This window comes from Perca flavescens, chromosome 9 (genome assembly GCF_004354835.1).
Source record: "Perca flavescens isolate YP-PL-M2 chromosome 9, PFLA_1.0, whole genome shotgun sequence".
NCBI classification, from domain to species: domain Eukaryota; kingdom Metazoa; phylum Chordata; class Actinopteri; order Perciformes; family Percidae; genus Perca; species Perca flavescens.
In genome coordinates, this window is record NC_041339.1 from 37,940,903 (window position 1) to 37,965,431 (window position 24,529).

Here is a 24,529-nt window from a genome sequence, read left to right on the forward strand (position 1 = left end):
CACATAACTACAATAATTTAACAAATAACAGTTACACTATTAACAAGTAACAACAAAATAAATGTTGAGTTGGTATGCCAACCAGCTTCAAACTTTAGCAGTTCTTTAGCAGAAAAATTAGAGATGGTCCGATACGATTTGTTGCTTCCCGATACCGATTCCGATACCTGAACTTGCGTATCGCCCGATACAGAGTACCGATCCGATACCAGTGTGTCATATATTTCATTATGTTTTAACAGCTGTATACTACTATCTCTGTATTGATGTGATATTAATTATTATTATTTCTATCTTTGTGAAACATGAACAAACACAAACAATGAATGCCCCAGAACTTTCTTTTAGTGTCCAGTTTGACAGTCAGTTATAACGGAAAAAGAACATAAATAATCTACTTTAACGTAGATTTTCTTTAGGGTTTTATTACGTGGTATCGGATCGGTACATAAACTCCAGTACTTCCCGATACCGATACCAGCGTTTTAGGCGGTATCGGAGCCGATACCAATACCAGTATCGGTATCGGAACATCTCTAAGAAAAATGACCATATTTGCCTTCTCTGGCGAGATAGGACACCTCTCCTGACTTATGGCATGTCCTGCACAGGAGAAAACTCTCTCAGATAGTGTCCAAGAGGTCTGTACACACCCAGGTATGAGTCTGAAAGGGCAGGACCCCCCCACCACCAGGCTACAGGCTCTTGTCCTGAACGATAGACTAGCAGAGTAAGTGTAATATGTTTTGGTGAGCCCGGAGGGGAAATATGGCATCTTAAAAGTAGCCTACATTTAGGGTAGCTAGCTAACGGTAGACTACAGAGAAAGGGGGATATTTTTACATCCGTTTCGGAGCGTTTATAAAGACGTCCATCAGCAGTGATTGTAGAGAAGCATGTCGGAGGATAGCGCGGACACAAGCTTCACACCGCGAGCACACCACGGCAGAAAAGGGAGAAAGAAAGAAAGAAAAAGAGTCTGCTGCGAAAGGAGGAACCGAAATTCACGTTCTAATCGAGCCCGAATACTACCGTTTGCGTAGGAACCGGTACCATAGTGGAACCGGGTTTCGGTACCCAACCCTATACAAAAGACAGTTCTTTACATCATGAAAACAGAGACTAGATCACAACACCCCTCTCCTCAGACATGCACACACGCGCACGCACACACACACACACACACACACACACACACACACACACACACACACACACACACACACACACACACACATGCACATGCACACATGCACACACACACATGCACAGACACAGACAGGCGTGCACAAAGTCACACTCACGCACAGACACACACACGCAGACATGCTCAGACACACACACGCAGACATGCTCAGACACATACACACGCACATGCATGCACAAACACACACAGACACACACACCAAACGCACATACACACCCACACAGACATGCTCAGACACACACATGCACAGACACACTCACACAGACACTCTCATTTGTGTCTATTAGCCTCTGTTAGCATCTCTTAGCCTCTGTTCGCATCGGTTAGCCTGTGTTAGCCTCTGTTAGCATCTCTTAGCCTCTGTTCGCATCGGTTAGCCTGTGTTAGCCTCTGTTAGCATCTCTTAGCCTCTGTTCGCATCTGTTAGCCTGTGTTAGCATCTCTTAGCTTCTGTTAGCCTGTGTTATTCTCTTTTAGCCTCTGCTAGCCTGTGTTATTCTGTGTTAGCCTCTGTTAGCCTGTGTTGACCCTGCCTGTGTCCTGTCTCTCCCAGAGGGCCCAGGCGGCTCTTCGGGCCCTCACTACGTCTCACGTGGACGTAGCAGCGCCGGCTCCGAGCACGGTGCTCAGGGTGGTGGTGGAGAACCTGGTCTACCCCGTCACGCTGGACGCCCTCTGCCAGGTAAACACAACAACAACAACAACAACATCAAGCTGACCAGGTGGCTTTAAGACTAATGCTGTCCTTGCAAAGAGTTGCTTGTCTTCAAATCTTGACAGAAAGCTAATAGCATAACATCTTCAACCAACACAAGGCTTAACTTTTTTCTGGGTATCTGATGAAGAAACTTAACTTTCCTTATGTTTTGTTAAACTGTAAGAAAGCACAAAGGGCAAACAGAAATGGTAATAAGCCCAATACGATACCAAAAGTATGATGCAAGACCACACAGGCATAGTGCTAACGATAGGTGTATATTTCGGGGGGATGCAGGGTATAAGCCCCAGGGTTTCCGTGGGGTCTTAAAAAGTCTAAATTTCAAAATCCAAATCTTAGGCCTTAAAAAGTCTTAAATTCACTGAAGAATTGTGTTCTATGTTTTAAAATCATTTCAAACAGGTCTACATGTTCTCACTGACATGCTCCTGCCGTGCTTTACAGTGTAGTTTCTTTCCCCCGTGGTGGTTGTAGTTCTTTCTTTCCCTACTCCAAATATAATTTGGTGAATGCGGAATTACGAATACAAATGAGAACAACATTCAACTTATATTGCAGACGAGTGCAATAACGCACGAGTCTCTTTCGCAACAGATTTTATTCTTTAGCTATCGGGAAATGGAAGTTCATGGTGCGTTCTTTTTGTCCACCGAAGTCGATCTACGAGTCTTTTTCCGGAGTTACGAACCGGAAGTTGCAAAAAGAGCTTTGTTGTAACCAAATGAAGAAGTGGTAAACATAGCGCTGTATACTGCTACCTATAGGCATGTCTCTACAGTCTTATTAGGAGTTAAACATAGCGCTGTATACTGCTACCTATAGGCATGTCTCTACAGTCTTATTAGGAGTTAAACAGTCTTATTAGGAGTTAAACATAGCGCTGTATACTGCTACCTATAGACATGTCTCTACAGTCTTATTAGGAGTTAAACATAGCGCTGTATACTGCTACCTATAGGCATGTCTCTACAGTCTTATTAGGAGTTAAACATAGTGCTGTATACTACTACCTATAGACATGTCTCTACAGTCTTATTAGGAGTTAAACATAGTGCTGTATACTACTACCTATAGACATGTCTCTACAGTCTTATTAGGAGTTAAATATCGCCTGATTAGTTATTTTGGAGCTTGTGCAGCTGAAATTGTCTAGAGACGCTCAGTTGCAATATGACAAAAATGGCTTTAAGCCGAGTCTGGAGCAGAAAGCAGAGCAGTAGCCGAACGTTAACATTTCATGTGTCAAACTGTGAAATATATTTGTGTAATATGTCAATAACTGGGTGAATAGAATCCTAAATGTTACAAAAATCCATCTTTTCTCCGACTCGTAGTATCGTGTGACAAAAAGAACGCAACAACTCCGCGGTTATTCGTTTTTTGACACGGATGTGACGTCACACTCGAGCTACTAGTCGCGATTACGAGACAAAAAGAACGCACCATTAGCCGTGTTATCCATACTCGTTAATGTCATGATAGAGGTCTTAAATTCAATTTTAAAAAGTTTTTAAAAAGTCATACATTGTACTCGGCGAAGCCTGCAGGAACCCTGGTAAATATATTTCCTGTCCGGTCCGCAGATCTTCTCAAAGTTCGGCACGGTGCTGAGGATCATCGTGTTCACCAAGAACAGCCAGTTCCAGGCGCTGCTGCAGTATTCTGACGGAGCATCCGCCCAGTCAGCTAAACTGGTGAGCCTCACACACACTAACAAACGGATCAGAAAGCATCCACACTGCTACGTCTAGGGACAAAAACAATCTCCGTGTTCACAAGAGTTTTAGAACTAGTCTGCGTCGATATGAACGCGTCTGACATCATATATCACACTGGGCACCTGTGTGACGTTGTAAACTGGAAGCAGATTGTCTGATGTTACTGTGCGGTTGGAAATCATGGATGTAGAAGTTTAAAACACAGACAATCCTCTTGGACAAAGAACAACATGCAAGCTTTATTATCAAGGTGGAACTGTTACTGAAAGGTCTTTAAGATACCTTAATTGACTAGACTAGGGCTGTCCTTGACTAAAGAAGTTCTTAGTCGACTAACACTTATACAATTTTGTCGACTAATCGATTAGTTGATTTAATTGACAGAGCTCTGCTCTTTGAGAGGTGGTTAAGACTAGAAAAGCACAATATAAATGTAGTTAATTAACCATCTGTAAAACTGAGTTTCTCCACAATTAATCCTGCAAAAGCACCACTTTAAATCTTGTGTTTACCATAAATGTGCTCAGAAGTTTCTAAGCATAAAAAAATGACTAATCGACTAAAGAAATCTTAGTCGACTAATTAGTTGACCGATTAGTCATTAGGCATGAATAAGCATAAAAAATGACTCAACTAAAGAAAGAAATCTTAGTCGACTGAGACCAAAACGACCGATTAGTCGACTAATCGACTAAGAGGTGGCAGCCCTAGACTAGACCGACTGAAGGAGAGACAGACAGAGAGACAAGGTTGAACTGTTACAGAAAGGTCTGTAAGCTACCTAACCGATAAGACTTGCCGCACCCTTTCCAAATGTCTTCGTTTGTGTCCATCCATACTACAAAGCAACCACGCAATTTTTAAACCAAAACGAGGTACAGCAGTGTTTCCAAATGTCTCCGGTTTAGGGGCTCGGAAACACCCAAGCGTTGAGGAGGGGAGGACTGAACGTAGCAGAAGATACTGATGTTGAAAGCTAAACGTAGCAGAAGATAATGGTGTTGAAAGCTAAACGTAGCAGAAGATACTGGTGTTGAAAGCTAAATGTAGCAGAAGATACTGGTGTTGAAAGCTAAATGTAGCAGAAGATAATGGTGTTGAAAGCTAAGCGTAGCATAAGATACTGGTGTTGAAAGCTAAACGTAGCATAAGATACTGGTGTTGAAAGCTAAACGTAGCAGAAGATACTGGTGTTGAAAGCTAAGCGTAGCAGAAGATACTGGTGTTGAAAGCTAAACGTAGCAGAAGATACTGGTGTTGAAAGCTAAACGTAGCAGAAGATACTGGTGTTGAAAGCTAAATGTAGCAGAAGATAATGGTGTTGAAAGCTAAACGTAGCAGAAGATACTGGTGTTGAAAGCTAAACGTAGCAGAAGATAATGGTGCTGAAAGCTAAACGTAGCAGAAGATACTGGTGTTGAAAGCTAAACGTAGCAGAAGATACTGGTGTTGAAAGCTAAATGTAGCAGAAGATAATGGTGTTGAAAGCTAAACGTAGCAGAAGATACTGGTGTTGAAAGCTAAATGTAGCAGAAGATAATGGTGCTGAAAGCTAAACGTAGCATAAGATACTGGTGTTGAAAGCTAAACGTAGCAGAAGATACTGGTGTTGAAAGCTAAACGTAGCATAAGATACTGGTGTTGAAAGCTAAACGTAGCAGAAGATACTGGTGTTGAAAGCTAAATGTAGCAGAAGATAATGGTGCTGAAAGCTAAACGTAGCATAAGATACTGGTGCTGAAAGCTAAACGTAGCAGAAGATACTGGTGCTGAAAGCTAAACGTAGCAGTGTGTAGAGTTGTGTTGAGCGCTGGTGTGTGTGTTTGTGTGTGTGCTGCAGTCTCTGGACGGACAGAACATCTACAACGGCTGCTGCACTCTGAGGATCAGCTTCTCCAAACTCACCAGCCTCAACGTCAAATACAACAACGAGAAGAGCCGAGACTTCACCAGACCGGACCTGCCCAGCGGGGACAGCCAGCCCAGCATGGAGCACCCGGGCATGGCCACAGCCTTCAGTAAGAGAGACACACACACACAGAGACACACACACAGAGACACACACACACAGAGACACATACAGACACACACACACACAGAGACACACACACACACACACACAGACTGACACATACATACACACAAACGCAGGGACACACACAGAGACACACACAGAGAGACACACACAGAGACACACACACACACACACAGAGACTGACACATACATACACACAAACGCAGAGACACACACACAGGGACACACACACACAGAGACACACACACACAGAGACACATACAGACACTAGGGGTGGGGGAAAAAATCGATACAGCATAGTATCGCGATATTTCTCGTGGCAATACTGTATCGATACACAGGCGCCAAGTATCGATCTTTTATTATTTAAATTGCACATCAGAATTTAACTTTTTGGTAGTATAATAATGAAATCAATTGCTTATTCAGTCCACCAGATGGCGCTGTTTGTTTTCTGGTGAGGTCAGCGGGGTGACTGTCAGCGTGCAGGCGGATGTAGATAAAATAAACATGGCAGCGTCAGAGAAAGAAATCAGAAATGCACCATCTGCGTTTAAATCAAGTGTTTGGACTTTTTCGGATTTTTTAACAAGGAGGGGACAACTGAGATGGACATGAGACATGGGATTTGCAAGGAGTGTCGTATGCAAATAAAATACTCAGGGAATACCACAAACATGAGGGCTCATCTCACACGCCACCATCCAGAGTTAGCGTTAGCCGAGGACGGTAAAGCTAATGCTAAACCAGCTCCGCCCGAAAAAACCAACCAACACTGGACACACTTAGCTTGACAAAGCTACCTCCCAATTCAGAGCGAGCTAAGAAAATAACTCAAGCCATCGCCTACTTCATGTGCAAAGACCTGCGTCCATACAACGTTGTGGAAAATGAAGGATTTTGTCACTTGCTAAAAACACCGGAACCAAGGTACGTGACTCCGTCGCGCCCGTTTTTTGTACTCATTTTAATTGTAAAAATACCTGTAGTAGCACAGCAGTGCATACCTGTTGGTATTACAGTCTAGTCCACCTTAATTAAAAATGCAAACAGTTCAGTTTGCCAGGTGTATACAACATCTATAACATATTCATTAAAGTGCTGGTTAGTTAGTCAGCTTGACAGTCACATTTTACAGCAATAAAATTCATGTGAGATGAACAAACAGATGTTGACAAAGTTTTCCTTTGGGGACATAATAATGAAGTTGGAAAAAAGGTAATAAATTGCAATATATTGCAGAATATCGCAATATGTTTAAAATCGCAATAATATCGTATCGTGACCTAAGTATCGAGATAATATCGTATCGTGGTACCTCTGGTGATTCCCACCCCTAACAGACACACACACACAGAGACACACACACACAGAGACACACACACACAGACTGACGCAGAGACACACAGAGACACACACACAGAGACACACACACACAGAGACACACACACACAGAGACACACACACAGAGACACACACACACACAGAGACACACACACAGAGACTGACACAGAGACACACACACAGAGACACAGAGACACACACACACAGAGACACATACAGACACACACACACAGACAGACACACAGACACATACAGACACACACACACAGATACGTACAGAGACACACACACACACACACAGTCAACACACAGAAACATACAGACACACACACAGACACACACACAGACACACACACAGACACACACACAGACACACAGACACACACACACACAGACAGACACACAGAGACAAACCGACACACACAACAAAATAGTATTTCAGACGCTTAGATTTTTAATGTACACTTACTGTTATGGGATGTGATGTGTAAGTTCTGTAATGTTTGTGATAGAGACAGTGACTGTGTAGAAGACAGACAGACAGACAGACAGACAGACAGACAGACAGACAGACAGACAGACAGACAGACAGACAGACAGACAGTTGTAACCTCTGAACCTGCGACTCAGGTTTGTTCTCCTCAGCTCCAGGTATCATCTCGGCCGGTCCGTACGGAGCACCGCACGCCTTCCCCACCTTCAACCTCCAACCTGCAGGTCAGTCCCATAGTGTGTGTGTGTGTGTGTGTGTGTGTGTGTGTGTGTGTGTGTGTGTGTGTGTGTGTGTGTGTGTGTGTGTGTGTGTGTGTGTGTGTGTGTGTGTGTGTGTGTGTGTGTGTGTGTGTGTGTGTGTGTGTGTGTGTGTGTGTGTGTGTGTGTGTGTGTGTGTGTGTGTGTGTGTGTGTGTGTGTGTCCAAAGCTTGTAGTTTTTCCCACCTCTCATTCAACTATAAATAGTTCCCGTATACACAGTACAGGCCGAAAGTTTGGACACACCTTCTCATTCAATGAGTTTCCTTTTTATTTTCGTGACTATTTACATTGTAGATTCTCACTGAAGGCATCAAAACTATGAATGAACACATATGGAATTATGTACTTAACAAAAAAGTGTGAAATAACTGAAAACATGTCTTATATTTTAGATTCTTCAAAGTAGCCACCCTTTGCTTTTTTTGATAACTCTGCAAACCCTTGGTGTTCTCTCAATGAGCTTCATGAGGTAGTCACCTGAAATGGTTTTACCTTCACAGGTGTGCTTTGTCAGGGTTCATTAGTGGAATTATTTCCCTTATTAATAAAAAAGCAAAGGGTGGCTACTTTGAAGAATCTAAAATATAAGACATGTTTTCAGTTATTTCACACTTTTTTGTTAAGTACATAATTCCATATGTGTTCATTCATAGTTTTGATGCCTTCAGTGAGAATCTACAATGTAAATAGTCATGAAAATAAAAAGGAAACGCATTGAATGAGAAGGTGTGTCCAAACTTTTGGCCTGTAGTGTAATTCATATTAGGGCTGGGCAATATATCGATGTTATACAAATATCGTGATATGAGACTTGATATTCTCTTAGATTTTGGATATCGTGATATGGTAAGTGTTGTCTTTTCTTGGTCTTACAAGCTGCATTACAGTAAAGTGATGTTACTTTCTGTTCTAGAGGTTTATTGTCTCAGTCTGCTGTCCCTCTTACCCACCCTCTCTCTGCTCTCCCAGTGTCCTCCCACTACCCAGGCCTGGTCCAGACTCTGCCCGGCCTGGCCTCGCTGTCCCTCCCCGGGGGAGCCCGGCTGGGGTTCCCCCCCCACATGTCTGCTGGAGTCTCTGTCCTGCTGGTCAGCAACCTCAACCCCGAGGTGAGTCCACACACAGCCCACCAAACAGCACCCGGTCAGTGTTAACACTCATCAGTTCAATTCTCTAAGCACAAACGGACTGTTAGAAAAACAGAAAAATGGGTTTTCAAATATCCAGTTTTACGTTTTTTCTGCATTGACAAATTAAAAAAATTGGATCTTTAACCTGTTTTTTCCAATTTTCTGTTTTCATTCAGAGGATCAGAAATTTAGAACAAAAATTACATTATTGCGTCTGAGCTCCAATTATTAAATACTGCCGTGGTATTCTCTCCCTCTCGTTTGCAGAATAGCTAGTTGGAACGAGGGAGAGAACACCATGGTAGTATTATGAATAATTGGATATTTGGGTCAGTTTAACACGCATCGGTTAAATTTTCTAAGCACAAAACGGACATTTGGAAAAACAGAAAAATGGGTTCAAATATCAAATTTTTTTCCCACCATGACAAATGAAAAAAATTGGATCTCTGTTGTTTATTCAGAGGATAAGAAATTTAGAAAATTACAAAATTGCGTCTGAGCTTCAATTATTCATCATACTGCCATGGTATTCTCTCCCTCTCGTTTGTGGAATATGCAGGTCATTAACTGCATATGGACCAAAAAACTACCAAACTTTGGGGTCAGAGGTGCAACTGATGCAAGAAGCAATTTTGTAATTTTCAAAATGTGTGATCCTCTGAATAAAAAACAGAAAATTGGAAAAACAGTTTAAAGATCCAGTTTTTTAATTTGTCAAGGCGGAAAAAAAATAAAAAATTGGATATTTGGGTCAGTTTAACACTCATCAGTTCAATTTTGTAAGCACAGACAGACAGTTGGAAAAACAGAAAAACGGGTTTTCAAATATTCAGTTTTTCATTTTTTCCGCCTCGACAAATTAAAAAATTTGATCTTTAACCTGTTTTTCCAATTTTATGTTAGTAAAATATAATATAATAGTATTCTCTTCCTCTACTTGGCTGAATGTGCAGCTCATTAACTGCATATGGACCAAAAAACAACCAAACTGATTGATAGAGTTTGGGGTCAGAGGTGCAGCTGATGGTATCTAGGCGTAGCTAGGTGGAACGTGGGAGAGGATACCATGGTGGCAGTATGATGAATAATTGGAGCTCAGACGCAATTTTGTAATTTTCTAAATTTCTGATCCTCTGAATAAGAAACATAAAATCGGAAAAACATTTTAAAGATCTTTTTTTTTTATCCATTTGTCAAGGTGGAAGAAACTGAAAAATTGGATATTTGAACCCATTTTTCTATTTTTCCAAGGGTCCGTTTGTCCTTAGAAGATAGAACTGATGAGAGTTACACTGACCGGGTCCTCTCTGGCTCCTGTCTCTGCAGCGGTAACTTGGCGTTGAACAAGGCGATGTAAAAGCAAGAAAAAAAAGTTACAAAATAAGTGGCAGAAAGTGTGGATCTGGGAGTAAAAATCCCGTTGATTTGATATTTTGAAAACCCTTGATTTTTGAATGGTTTTCTAAAGATTATCTTGTTACCAAAAGGAAAAAGTACATGATGTTTTTACCTTTTTTTTTATCTGTTTTTACCTTGACTTCCTGTAATGTTTTAATGCTTACACACACACACACACACAGACACACACACATACACAGAGACACACAGACACACAGGTACACACAGGGACACAGAGATACACACAGAGACACCCACACACAGACACACACACACGGACACACAGGTACACACACATACACACACATACAGACACACAGACACACACACAGACACACACACAGACACACACACATACACACAGGGACACAGGTACACACAGGGACACAGAGATACACACAGAGACACCCACACACAGACACACACACACGGACACACAGGTACACACACACACACACACACACACACACACACACACACACACACACACACACACACACACACGCCGAGACACACATACACAGTTACACACAGTTACACACACAGGGACACACTCACTCACTCACACACACACACACACACACACACACACACACGGACACAAAGGTACACACACATACACACACACACACACACACACACACACACACACACACACACACAGAGACACACACACGCAGAGACACACATACACAGTTACACACAGTTACACACACAGGGACACACTCACACACACACACACACACACACACACACACACACACACACAGATACACAGAGACACACACATACAGAAACACACACACACTCTCTCTCCTCTGCAAAGGTAATTAACCTCCTGATTGACCCCTCACCTGTCTGTTTTTCTCCCCTTTTTTAATTGGTTACCATGGAATTGCCTGGCCACCTTTACCTGTCCTGTCCCTCCTGCTGTCTCTAAAGAGAGTTACGCCCCACTGCCTCTTTATTCTCTTCGGTACGTTGTCACCTGATTGGTCTGATTTTAACTTCATGTTTGTTTGATTTTTTCTTCTTTTTCATTAGTTTTTCAGATTTTTGTGTGTTGATTTGAGTTTATTCACAATATTTGCAGCTTTTAGATGTGACTTTAAGAAGAGTTTTTAACACCCGTAAGAACACAGACTCAAAGTGAAGAACATTTAGAAATAGCAAAGAATAAATATGAACGTTTAAATCAAGATGGGAAAGTCTTAGTAAAAGACAACGTTTCCCACACAGACTCTGTCAACGCAGAACTTTCCACAGATTTTGACCAAATTTAAATATGCGTCAGGATATTAACACATCTCCACTCCGAGTCATTTCCATTCTGGATCACCCAAAAAAACTGACCGAAAACTGACTGAGAAACCGACCGTAAACTCACCGAAAACCAGCCGAAAACTGACCAAAAAAACAGCCGAAAACTGACCCAAAAAACAGCTGAAAACTGACCAAAAACCAGCCGAAAACTGACTGTAAACTCACCGAAGACCAGCCGAAAACTGACCAAAAACCAGCCGAAAACTGACTGTAAACTCACCGAAAACTAGCAGAAAACTGACCAAAAATCTGCAGAAAACTGACAGAAAAACCAGTCGAAAACTGACCGAAAAACCAGCCGTAAACTCCCTAAAAATCAGCCGAAAACTGACCAAAAATCAGCCAAAAACTGACCGAAAATCAGCCAAAAACTGACCGAAAATCAAGAGAAAACTTACAGAAAAACCAGCCGAAAAAATATATATCTCCAGATTCTGTTTATTCAGGCATTTTTGTCCCTTTCAAAAAAAAAAAAAAAAAAAAATAAGTCACTTTTTGACGCTTTTTATGTCTCCTTTTTTTCAACATATTTTTTCTTTTTCAAGGCTTTTTTTTAACGTTTTTTTGGTGCTTTTTCAACCATTATGTAATTTTGTGTAGTATTATCTTTAGCTTATCCTTACTCAGTGGGACCACCGGCGCCCCTAGCGTTTGCCTATCCTGCCGACACCACGGCCAGCCCTCTAAACGCCTCTCACTCCCAGAGTTCAGAGTTCAGTCGTGGTGAATGAATGTGACAGATTCTTTCCATACGAGCTGCATGTATTGTGTGTTTCATCTGATAAAGTCTCAGGTTCTGAGTTTGCATGCCGGGTCTCTTTCAGTTTGCATGTCCTTGGTGTTGAATTAGCTGCTCGCCAACACTCCCAGAATTCATAGCTCAGAGCTCCTACACGGTGTAATCTCCTATTTTGATTTCCTCTGATCCTTGACCTTAATTTCCTCACTTAATTTCCTGTGTTAAAACATCCAGAAGCTCCGACTTTTAAATTTAAAACTCCTACTTTTGTCAGCGTTGGTTCCCGGTCTCTGCTGGTTTAAGACCAGAGGTGTCAAACTCAACTTCACTAAGGCCCATGCTGGAACATAAGGGCAAACTCACAATAGGGACCAAAAGTCCTATTCCGATATATTTTGGCTGAATATCAATATACGATATACAGTACAGGCCAAAAGTTTGGACCCACCTTCTCATTCAATGAGTTTCCTTTTTATTTTCATGACTATTTACATTGTAGATTTTCACTGAAGGCATCAAAACTATGAATGAACACATATGGAATTATGTACTTAACAATAAAGTGTGAAATAACTGAAAACATGTCTTATATTTTAGATTCTTCAAAGTACCCCCCTTTGCCTTTTTTATTAATAAGGGAAATAATTCCACTAATTAACCCTGACAAAGCACACCTGTGAAGGTAAAACCATTTCAGGTGACTACCTCATGAAGCTCATTGAGAGAACACCAAGGGTTTGCAGAGTTATCACAAAAAGCAAAGGGTGGCTACTTTGAAGAATCTAAAATATAAGACATGTTTTCAGTTATTTCACACTTTTTTGTTAAGTACATAATTCCATATGTGTTCATTCATAGTTTTGATGCCTTCAGTGAGAATCTACAATGTAAATAGTCATGAAAATAAAAAGGAAACACATTGAATGAGAAGGTGTGCCCAAACTTTTGGCCTGTACTGTATATCCCGATATTTTTTCCGCAAAGTGAGAGCAAATGTTCAGTCAAAGCCAAATATGACATTTCACAACTAGTTTCATAGAAACTGGCTATTTCAGTGAACAGTTACAAAAACTAACTAATAAATAATAAACAGGTTTCTTCACCTGGTTCATGATTAAATGCTCAGCTGTTAAAATAACAATAAAATTTAAACCTAAATACTGTGTAATAACAGGAGTACCTTTTTTTTTTTTAAATCCAAGCTCCATAAGGTGCACATTTACATAAAAAAATATCTTAAATAAAAAGCCTATGAAATAAAAGAGGCCAATCCAAAAGGATCAGCAGCTTGCTTGGAGCAATCATCAAATTTTAACTATATAGATATATGCGATATGGTCTAATTCCATATCTCATTTAAAAATATATTGATATATTTCTTATATCGCCCAGCCCTAACTCACACTTGGCCCAGTTTACACGCTTACACCGTTACAAAGCCCCTTCATCTGTAAGGTAAGAACCAGACTGGGCACGTTTAGAGGCCACACTGATTCGTGTTGGCCGAGTCCAACCGAACTGGTTTAAACAGCTGGACCACAAACAGCCCGGGCCCAGTACGGCGTGATCACACACCTTGTACCTGGAAAACATTTAAATGATAATAAAAAGTAGCCACAGTAACTTTGTGGTTTTTTTCAAACGACAAAAACTTGGAAAAAGACGGTAGAAAGAAGGAAATAAGGCAAGAATAGGTCGAAAATAGTAACAAAAACACAGTGGAAAGAAGGAAGGCAACACTAGGGCGACAAAAGTGACAAAAAAAATTCAAATAGGCTAATTAAGCAACAAACTTCGAAAAGTGACCAACTTGAAAAAAAGAGACAAAAACTTTGAAGAAAAAAAGTCAAGAAGGAAGGCAAGAATAGGTCAAAACAAACGACAAAACCTCCAAAAAAAGGTGACAAACTTCTTAAACGGAGACAGAAACTTTGAAAAAGCGACAAACTTGGAGAAAATAAAGCCAGTAGCACTAACGGTGCGTTCTTCTTGTCTCGTAATCGCGACTAGTAGCTCGAGTGTGACGTCACATCCGTGTCGAAAAACGAATAACCGCGGAGTTGTTGCGTTCTTTTTCTCACACAATACTACGAGTCGGAGAAAAGATGGATTTTTAAAACATTTTTAGTAACATTAGGATTCTATTCACCCAGTTATTGACATATTACACACATATATTTCACAGTTTGACACATGAAACGTTAACGTTCGGCTACTGCTCTGCTTTCTGCTCCAGACTCGGCTTAAAGCCATTTTAGTCATATAGCAACCGAGCGTCTCTAGACAATTTCAGCTGCACAAGCTCCAAAATAACTAATCAGGCGATGTTTAACTCCTAATAAGACTGTAGAGACATGTCTATAGGTAGCAGTATACAGCACTATGTTTAACTCCTAATAAGACTGTAGAGACATGTCTATAGGTAGTAGTATACAGCGCTATGTTTAACTCCTAATAAGACTGTAGAGACATGTCTATAGGTAGTAGTATACAGCACTATGTTTAACTCCTAATAAGACTGTAGAGACATGTCTATAGGTAGCAGTATACAGCACTATGTTTAACTCCTAATAAGACTGTAGAGACATGTCTATAGGTAGTAGTATACAGCACTATGTTTAACTCCTAATAAGACTGTAGAGACATGTCTATAGGTAGTAGTATACAGCACTATGTTTAACTCCTAATAAGACTGTAGAGACATGTCTATAGGTAGTAGTATACAGCACTATGTTTAACTCCTAATAAGACTGTAGAGACATGTCTATAGGTAGTAGTATACAGCACTATGTTTAACTCCTAATAAGACTGTAGAGACATGTTTGTCTAATAGGTAGCAGTATACAGCACTATGTTTAACTCCTAATAAGACTGTAGAGACATGTCTATAGGTAGCAGTATACAGCACTATGTTTACCACTTCTTCATTTGGTTACAACAAAGACAAAAGTGCTTAAAATTGTAGAAAACCACAATTTTTACTACGTGTGATGCACGACGTAGCCATCTTTGAAAGTGAACTCGGGGTCCTCTGAGTTCAGACGACTTGACGATCGACTTCGGTGGACAAAAAGAACGCACCATAAAACTACAGCCTTGTAACTTAAAAACATTTTGGCCACCTACCCCATGCAGTCCTTCAAAGTACCCCTAGGGGGACAGGTACCCCCATTTGAGAAACACTGGCCTAGTCTAACCCCTCCGTGCACAGGCGCACCTCTTTCAAGCGGGCCAGGGCCCGGTTTAGAGTAACTGGAGTGATCACACCACTCAAACAAACCGTACTTTGGGGTCAAACGTTTAGCAAATCAAGCGAAACCTAGATTTCATTTTTCAAAAGCAGCTCCTCACACCAACAGCAACCTGTTTCACAGCCTGAATATAGAAACTCCTCGGTTCTGGGAGTGTCAACGTCGGAAAATCTGCCAAATTCTGCTTTGAGTTTAACGTAAATTTTAAATCCGTTTGAAAACCTGTCTTCAGTTGGTCCACAAAAAAACAGTGACAAAAACATTGAAAAAAAGCACCAAAAGTGTGAGACAGGACAGTGGGCCTTGAGTTTGACACATGTAATTTATGATAAGGGTCAGCAGGTTGGGCTGGTTGGTTCCCAGAGTGTAGCTTTACATAGGGCTGGGCAATATGGAGAAAATCAGATATCACGATATTCTTGACCAAATACCTCGATATGGATATTGGGGCGATATTCTAGGGTTGACAACTGGTGCTTTAACAAAACATCTTTTAGATAAATAATCATCAGTAATGTGGGTATAATTTCTAAGTGGGGAAAAGGCAAATAATAGAACAGTTGGAACAGTATGCTAAGTTAAAAGTACAACACTTTACTGTAATGCAGCTTTTACAACCAGGAGAAGACACTTATGTCATATCACAATATCAATATAATATCGATATATTGCCCAGCACTAGCTTTACGTGTTGGTCTTTGTGTCTGTATGAAGAATTTTTGTGTGTGTGTGTTTGCGGCTGTGTGTGTTAAGGTGTTTACGGCGACGTGATGAGAGTGAAGATTCTGTTCAACAAGAAGGAGAACGCTCTGGTTCAGATGTCGGACTGCACACAGGCTCAGCTAGGTAATGTCCTACACAAACTCAGCTAGGTAATGTCCTACACAAACTCAGCTAGGTAATGTCCTACACAAACTCAGCTAGGTAATGTCCTACACAAACTCAGCTAGGTAATGTCCTAGGTAATGTCCTACACAAACTCAGCTAGGTAATGTCCTACACAAACTCAGCTAGGTAATGTCCTACACACAAACTCAGCTAGGTAATGTCCTACACAAACTCAGCTAGGTAATGTCCTACACAAACTCAGCTAGGTAATGTCCTACACAAACTCAGCTAGGTAATGTCCTACACAAACTCAGCTAGGTAATGTCCTACACACAAACTCAGCTAGGTAATGTCCCAGCTAGGTAACACAAACTCAGCTAGGTAATGTCCCACACAAACTCAGCTAGGTAATGTCCTACACAAACTCAGCTAGGTAATGTCCTACACAAACTCAGCTAGGTAATGTCCTACACAAACTCAGCTAGGTAATGTCCTACACACAAACTCAGCTAGGTAATGTCCTACACAGGCTCAGCCAGGTAATGTCCAGCTAGGTAATGTCCTACACAGGCTCAGCCAGGTAATGTCCTACACACAAACTCAGCTAGGTAATGTCCTACACAGGCTCAGCTAGGTAATGTCCTACACAAACTCAGCTAGGTAATGTCCTACACACAAACTCAGCTAGGTAATGTCCTACGCAAACTCAGCTAGGTAATGTCCTACACAGGCTCAGCCAGGTAATGTCCTACACACAAACTCAGCTAGGTAATGTCCTACACAAACTCAGCTAGGTAATGTCCTACACACACACACGGCTAGGTAATGTCCTACACACAAACTCAACTAGATAATGTCCTACACAAACTCAGCTAGGTAATGTCCTACACAAACTCAGCTAGGTAATGTCCTACACAAACTCAGCTAGGTAATGTCCTACACAAACTCAGCTAGGTAATGTCCTACACTCACACACGGCTAGGTAATTTCACACACACACAGGCTCAGCTAGGTAATGTCCTTCACGCACACAGGCTCAGCCAGGTAATGTCCTGCACACACACAGGCTCAGCCAGGTAATGTCCTGCACACACACAGGCTCAGCTAGGTAATGTCCTTCACGCACACAGGCTCAGCTAGGTAATGTCCTGCTCACACACAGGCTCAGCCAGGTAATGTCCTGCACACACACTCAGCTAGGTAACGTTGGTTCAAAGGGGTAGGAATACTTTTGCAAACCTCTGTATATTTCAGTTATATATTATTCATCTTGGATTTTGAAAGGGATTCTCCAATTGTACAAGGTTCCCTCTAACCTGCTGTGCTATGAAAACAATCAATGTCTACATCAAGAATTGTAAAAGCAGTTACATGTACTCTCCAGACTCTCCAGTCAGAGAGTTTTGAGACCTTTCATTCAGATATCTGCATGAGAGAGAGGGAGCCCCTTTGAAAAGACACTGGGTTGAGTGCAGAATATACAAGGGCTGCGCTCGATTGAAGAACTTCTTGGTCCACTAACACTCATTCAACTGTATCAGCTACTCGATTAGTTGATTTAATCGACAGATCTGTAAATCGGAGTTTCTCCACTAAGAGTCATGTTAAAGCGCCACTTTAATTCTTGTGTTTACCAGAGATGTGCTCGTACGTTTCTTGGAAATAAGACATTTCAATCGGTGGTCAAAACCACCGATTAGTCGACTAATCGACTAAGAGGGAGCAGCTCTAGAATATACATTACGTGCATGGAGTAGTTTCTTCCAGTCAGAAACCTGAGCAGCGTTCTTCACCTTCATCTTTCCTTGCAGCCATGAGCCACCTGAGTGGCCAGCAGCTGCACGGGAAACCTCTGCGCATCACACCGTCCAAACACACCAGCGTTCAGCTTCCCCGCGAAGGCCACGAGGACCAAGGTCTGACCAAAGACTACAGCAACTCCCCCCTGCACCGCTTCAAGAAGCCCGGCTCCAAAAACTACTCCAACATCTTCCCACCTTCTGCCACTCTGCACCTCTCCAACATCCCGTGAGTTCATCCGAGAAATCATCATCATGTAGTCCAGGGGCCTCCAACAAGCATGGTTTTATTTCAGTTAGCCTAATCAGTCCCTCCAGGGGGGGGATTTGTAAGTTCCCGCAATGTCATCGCATAAAATTGCATAAATATCATAGAGCGTATTCCATCGCCTTTTTTTAATAAAACGTGCCGCATAATCAAGGATTTTTGCCCCGCAACAATCACAAAAAAACTCTCTGATATGAGATTAGATATCGTCTTAGATTTTGGCCTAAGTGATGTCTTTTCCTGGTTTTAAAGGCTGCATTACAGTAAAGTGATGTCATCTTCTGATCTTACCAGACTGATCTAGCTGTTCTATTATTTGCCTTTTCCCCACTTTGACATTATGTTCACATTACTGATGATTATGTATCTAAAATCTAAGTGTGAAGATATTTTGTTAAAGCACCAATGGTCAACCCTAGAATATCGCAGCAATATCTATATCGAGGTATTTGGTCAAGAATATCTTGATATCTGATTTTCTCCATTTTGCCCAGCACTACTAATAGCTGGTTTGATTTGCATTGAGAGATGATTTTAGGGAAAGTGTGTGATGATGTGGGGGTATGGTGAAGGGTATGTGATGATGTGGGGGTATGGTGAAGGGTATGTGATGATGTGGGGTTATGGTGAAGGGTATGTGATGATGTGGGGTTATGGTGAAGGGTATGTGATGATGTGGGGGGTATGGTGAAGGGTATGTGATGATGTGGGGGTATGGTGAAGGGTATGTGATGATGTGGGGTTATGGTGAAGGGTATGTGATGATGTGGGGGGGTATGGTGAAGGGTATGTGATGATGTGGGGGGTATGGTGAAGGGTATGTGATGATGTGGGGGTATGGTGAAGGGTATGTGATGATGTGGGGGTATGGTGAAGGGTATGTGATGATGTGGGGGGTATGGTGAAGGGTTTGTGATGATGTGGGGGTATGGTGAAGGGTATGTGATGATGTGGTGGGTATGGTGAAGGGTATGTGATGATGGGGGGTATGGTGAAGGGTATGTGATGATGTGGGGGTATGGTGAAGGGTATGTGATGATGTGTGGGGGTATGGTGAAGGGTATGTGATGATGTGGGGTTATGGTGAAGGGTATGTGATGATGTGGGGTTATGGTGAAGGGTATGTGATGATGTGGGGGGTATGGTGAAGGGTATGTGATGATGTGGGGGTATGGTGAAGGGTATGTGATGATGTGGGGTTATGGTGAAGGGTATGTGATGATGTGGGGGGTATGGTGAAGGGTATGTGATGATGTGGGGGGTATGGTGAAGGGTATGTGATGATGTGGGGGTATGGTGAAGGGTATGTGATGATGTGGGGGTATGGTGAAGGGTATGTGATGATGTGGGGGGTATGGTGAAGGGTATGTGATGATGTGGGGGGTATGGTGAAGGGTTTGTGATGATGTGGGGGTATGGTGAAGGGTATGTGATGATGTGGTGGGTATGGTGAAGGGTATGTGATGATGGGGGGTATGGTGAAGGGTATGTGATGATGTGGGGGTATGGTGAAGGGTATGTGATGATGTGGGGGGTATGGTGAAGGGTATGTGATGATGTGGGGGTATGGTGAAGGGTATGTGATGATGTGGGGTTATGGTGAAGGGTATGTGATGATGTGGGGGGTATGGTGAAGGGTATGTGATGATGTGGGGGTATGGTGAAGGGTATGTGATGATGTGGTGGGTATGGTGAAGGGTATGTGATGATGGGGGGTATGGTGAAGGGTATGTGATGATGTGGGGGTATGGTGAAGGGTATGTGATGATGTGGGGGGGTATGGTGAAGGGTATGTGATGATGTGGGGGTATGGTGAAGGGTATGTGATGATGTGGGGGTATGGTGAAGGGTATGTGATGATGTGGGGGTATGGTGAAGGGTATGTGATGATGTGGGGGTATGGTGAAGGGTATGTGATGATGTGGGGGGTATGGTGAAGGGTATGTGATGATGTGGGGGTATGGTGAAGGGTATGTGATGATGGGGGGGGTATGGTGAAGGGTATGTGATGATGTGGGGGTATGGTGAAGGGTATGTGATGATGTGGGGGTATATGGTGAAGGGTATGTGATGATGTGGGGGTATGGTGAAGGGTATGTGATGATGTGGGGGTATGGTGAAGGGTATGTGATGATGTGGGGGTATGGTGAAGGGTATGTGATGATGTGGGGGTATGGTGAAGGGTATGTGATGATGTGGGGTATGGTGAAGGGTATGTGATGATGTGGGGGGTATGGTGAAGGGTATGTGATGATGGGGGTACGGTGAAGGGTATGTGATGATGTGGGGGTATGGTGAAGGGTATGTGATGATGATGGGGTATTTTAATGCCAAAGGCCAAGGGAACTTTATCAGGATGCATAGTATCCTGGATCCATGAAATAACTGGCCTTTAAAAAATAAACATCTGCTGCCTCTATGGGAATTTAACATAGGGGTGGACTGACTTATGCCCCCTGTATTTTAAGGAAGAACATTTATTTATTTACGATATATTATTCATTCACAAAGAAAATTGGGGTCCTTAAAGGTTGGATTTTTTTCAAAAGAAAATTTAATTAAGGCATTAAGATGAATTTCCAAAAGATGATTGTTTTATTCCTCTTTTTAGTCAACTTTAGCATGGGTTCATAACCGTATGCTGAGCACTGTAGCTGTCAAGCTACCGGTAGCTCAAGAGCAGGTTTCCAGCAGCCAATAGGTTGACAAACTGAGACCCAAAATGACCAGGATATTAAAAGTGAGGGAGCTAACTTTGTGGGCCGTAGACGTGTTAAGTGGTCATGTTTTCTTGGACCCTGATGGGGAATATTTTCAGTGAAGTAGCTCTAACTTTGTGGGCTAAAAGAAGTATAAAATAGGCTTGAACCTCGACGTGAAGTGACGATTATTCATAAGCTTTTGGGTGTTGCAATTTCATTCGTGTCCAAACAGTAGCTTCATTCAGCTTATTAAATAAATGAAGTACGATGTGATGCAAGTAGCTCTTGGCCACTTTAGTGTTTTTTTTTAAAGTAGCCCTTAGATAAAGAGAGGTTGGAGACCCCTGATGTTAGTCCATACCATATTCATACCTGCAACTTTCCTTTTAATGCTAACGTTACCTTTTGTGTTTGTAGCCCGTCTGTGGTTGAGGACGACCTCAAGATGCTGTTTTCCACCTCAGGAGCTCTGGTCAAGGCCTTCAAGTTCTTCCAGTGAGTCCTTTGGTTTTACTGTCTCTGCCTCCACCTCTCCGACTCCCCTCTTTCATCCCAAAGTCCCGGTCTTTGTTCTGAAACACACATCCTTTGTCCTGAACTCTCATTGTGTGTGTGTGTGTCTCTCTCTCACTCACTCTGTGTGTGTGTGTGTGTGTGTGTGTGTGTGTGTGTGTGTGTGTCTCTCTCACTCACTCTGTGTGTGTGTGTGTGTGTGTGTGTGTGTGTGTGTGTGTGTGTGTGTGTGTGTGTGTGTGTGTGTGTGTGTGTGTGTGTGTCTGTGTGTGTCTGTGTGTGTCTGTGTCTCTCTCTCTCTCACTCACTCTGTGTGTGTGTGTGTGTGTGTGTGTGTGTGTGTGTGTGTGTGTGTGTGTGTGTGTGTGTGTGTGTGTGTGTGTGTGTGTGTGTGTGTGTGTGTGTGTGTCTCTCTCTGTGTGTGTCTCTCTCTCACTCCACTCTGTGTGTGTGTGTGTGTGTGTGTGTGTCTCTCTCTCTCTGTGTGTGTGTGTGTCTCTCTCTCTCTCTCTCTCTCTCTCTCTCTCTCTCTGTGTGTGTGTCTCTCTCTCACTCACTGTGTGTGTGTGTGTGTGTGTGTGTGTGTGTGTGTGTGTGTGTCTCTCTCTCTCTCACTCTGTGTGTGTGTGTGTGTGTGTGTGTGTGTGTGTGTGTGTGTGTGTGTGTGTGTGTGTGTCTCTCTCTGTGTGTGTGTCTCTCTCTCTCACCACTGTGTGTGTGTGTGTGTGTGTGTGTGTGTGTGTGTGTGTGTGTGTGTGTGTCTGTGTGTCTGTGTGTGTGTCTCTCTCTCTCTCTCTCTCTCTCTCTGTGTGTGTGTGTCTCTCTCTCACTCTGTGTGTGTGTGTGTGTGTGTGTGTCTCTCTCTCACTCTGTGTGTGTGTGTGTGTGTGTGTGTGTGTGTGTGTGTGTGTGTGTGTCTCTCTCTCTCTCTCTCTCACTCACTCTGTGTGTGTGTGTGTGTGTGTGTGTGTGTGTGTGTGTGTGTGTGTGTCTCTCTCTCTGTGTGTGTCTCTCTCACTCACTCTGTGTGTGTGTGTGTGTGTGTGTGTGTGTGTGTGTGTGTGTGTGTCTCTCTCTCTGTGTGTGTGTCTCTCTCTCTCTCTCTCTCTCTCTGTGTGTGTGTCTCTCTCTCACTCACTCTGTGTGTGTGTGTGTGTGTGTGTGTGTGTGTGTGAATGTCCATAATTATCGTTAGTTGCAGCCGTTCAACCTGTTCGAAGGGGGGATGATTATTGTAAAAAGTTTGAGATCTGCTGGTGTAAAGAGTGTGAAAACATGGTGTTGGTTTCTCCCTCCCAGGAAAGACCACAAGATGGCCCTGATCCAGATGGGCTCGGTGGAAGAGGCCGTCGAGGCCCTCATCGAGTTCCACAACCACGACCTGGGAGAGAACCACCACCTGAGGGTCTCCTTCTCCAAATCCTCCATCTGAGCCTCCAAGGCCCACCGGGGGTCCACTACACTCCTCATCATTCCGACGCATATCCAAAAACCCCACCGGAAAAGCCTGGTGTGCATGATGTTAAATTATTTTTGTGAACTCATTTTGAAGTTCTTTGCCTTCAAAGAGGATTAGGGTCATTGTAAGAAACACTAGAAGTCAGAAGTCTGGATTTAGTGTCAGTGAAAGTCTGGGAAGTCAGGATTCTTAGTTTGTCAGCATTTCTTTTGGAAAAAACCCAAAATTATCAAGATTATAGTCAGAATTTGGACTATGACTGTTCATATATATTTGTGTCCTTTTTAAAGCCACTCTTGCCTTTTGACTTTATTCCCAGGATTAAGGAATTAAAGTCGCTTGTCTAAGGTCATTTTTCGGTAACGTCAACAAACATTTCGGCTACATTGAACGCGTGGCGTATGCGGATCGTTGGCGGAGCGGATGTGCTGCTGAATGTTTATTTAACCGCCTCCACCTTGCAGCGCCGCACGGCGAAGGATTGCGTGAGTCGCAGGCGAGACGGAGAGCTTTCCCTCTGGGATCGTTGGTAGTTTCTTCAGTTTTTTGGAGCCGGCACAGAGCTGTGAACAAAATCGATCTACCGTCACAGAGCTGTGAAACATCAGTCTACTGTTGGTGTGTGTGTGTGTGTGTGTGTGTGTGTGTGTGTGTGTCTCTTTCTGTGTGTGTGTGTGTGTGTGTGTGTGTGTGTGTGTGTGTGTGTGTGTGTGTGTGTGTGTGTGTGTGTGTCTCTGTCTCTGTCTCTGTCTCTGTCTCTGTCTGTGCGTGTGTCTCTCTTTCTGTGTGTGTGTGTGTGTGTGTGTGTGTGTGTGTGTGTGTGTGTGTGTGCGCGTGCCTGCCTGTGTGTGCCTCTGTCAGGGTGTGTGTGTGTGTGGCCCCTTTCACACACACACACACACACACACACACCTCACGTAATAAAAACAGACTGTCCTGTTTTATGCCTGTAGAGCAGATCTCTGCGGAGCAGATGCACCACTACGCTGCTCTCTGTCCGTGGTCGCCAATTTCATGTGTTATAAGCGTTCACATAGCAGGTTATACCGCGGCGTAGCAGGGCATACCACGACGTAGCAGGACATACCACGACGTAGCAGGGCATACCACGACGTAGCAGGACATACCACGACGTAGCAGGGCTTACTGCAGCGTAGCAGGACATACCGCGACGTAGCAGGACATACCACGACGTAGCAGGGCTTACCGCAGCGTAGCAGGACATACCGCAGCGTAGCAGGACATACCACGACGTAGTAGGTCATACCACGACTTAGCAGGACATACCGCAGCGTAGCAGGACATACCACGACGTAGCAGGACATACCGCAGCGTAGCAGG

The 24,529-nt window shown here is 42.9% G+C and overlaps 1 protein-coding gene across 2 annotated transcripts in view; it reads left to right on the forward strand.

Annotated features, from left to right (window-relative positions):
• The window catches only part of LOC114561488 (polypyrimidine tract-binding protein 1), a 45,335-nt gene extending 21,470 nt beyond the window's left edge, over positions 1-23,865 (forward strand). For both annotated transcript variants that reach the window (XM_028587540.1, XM_028587541.1), the window contains exons 6-15: positions 1,761-1,889; positions 3,509-3,619; positions 5,484-5,661; positions 7,668-7,739; positions 8,745-8,884; positions 11,249-11,282; positions 16,373-16,465; positions 18,259-18,475; positions 21,634-21,711; positions 23,029-23,865. In XM_028587540.1, coding sequence (XP_028443341.1) covers positions 1,761-1,889; positions 3,509-3,619; positions 5,484-5,661; positions 7,668-7,739; positions 8,745-8,884; positions 11,249-11,282; positions 16,373-16,465; positions 18,259-18,475; positions 21,634-21,711; positions 23,029-23,161 — 1,185 coding nt within the window. In that variant the 3' untranslated portion in view covers positions 23,162-23,865. The remainder of the gene's footprint in view (positions 1-1,760; positions 1,890-3,508; positions 3,620-5,483; positions 5,662-7,667; positions 7,740-8,744; positions 8,885-11,248; positions 11,283-16,372; positions 16,466-18,258; positions 18,476-21,633; positions 21,712-23,028) is intronic.
• The last annotated feature ends 664 nt before the right edge of the window (positions 23,866-24,529 follow it).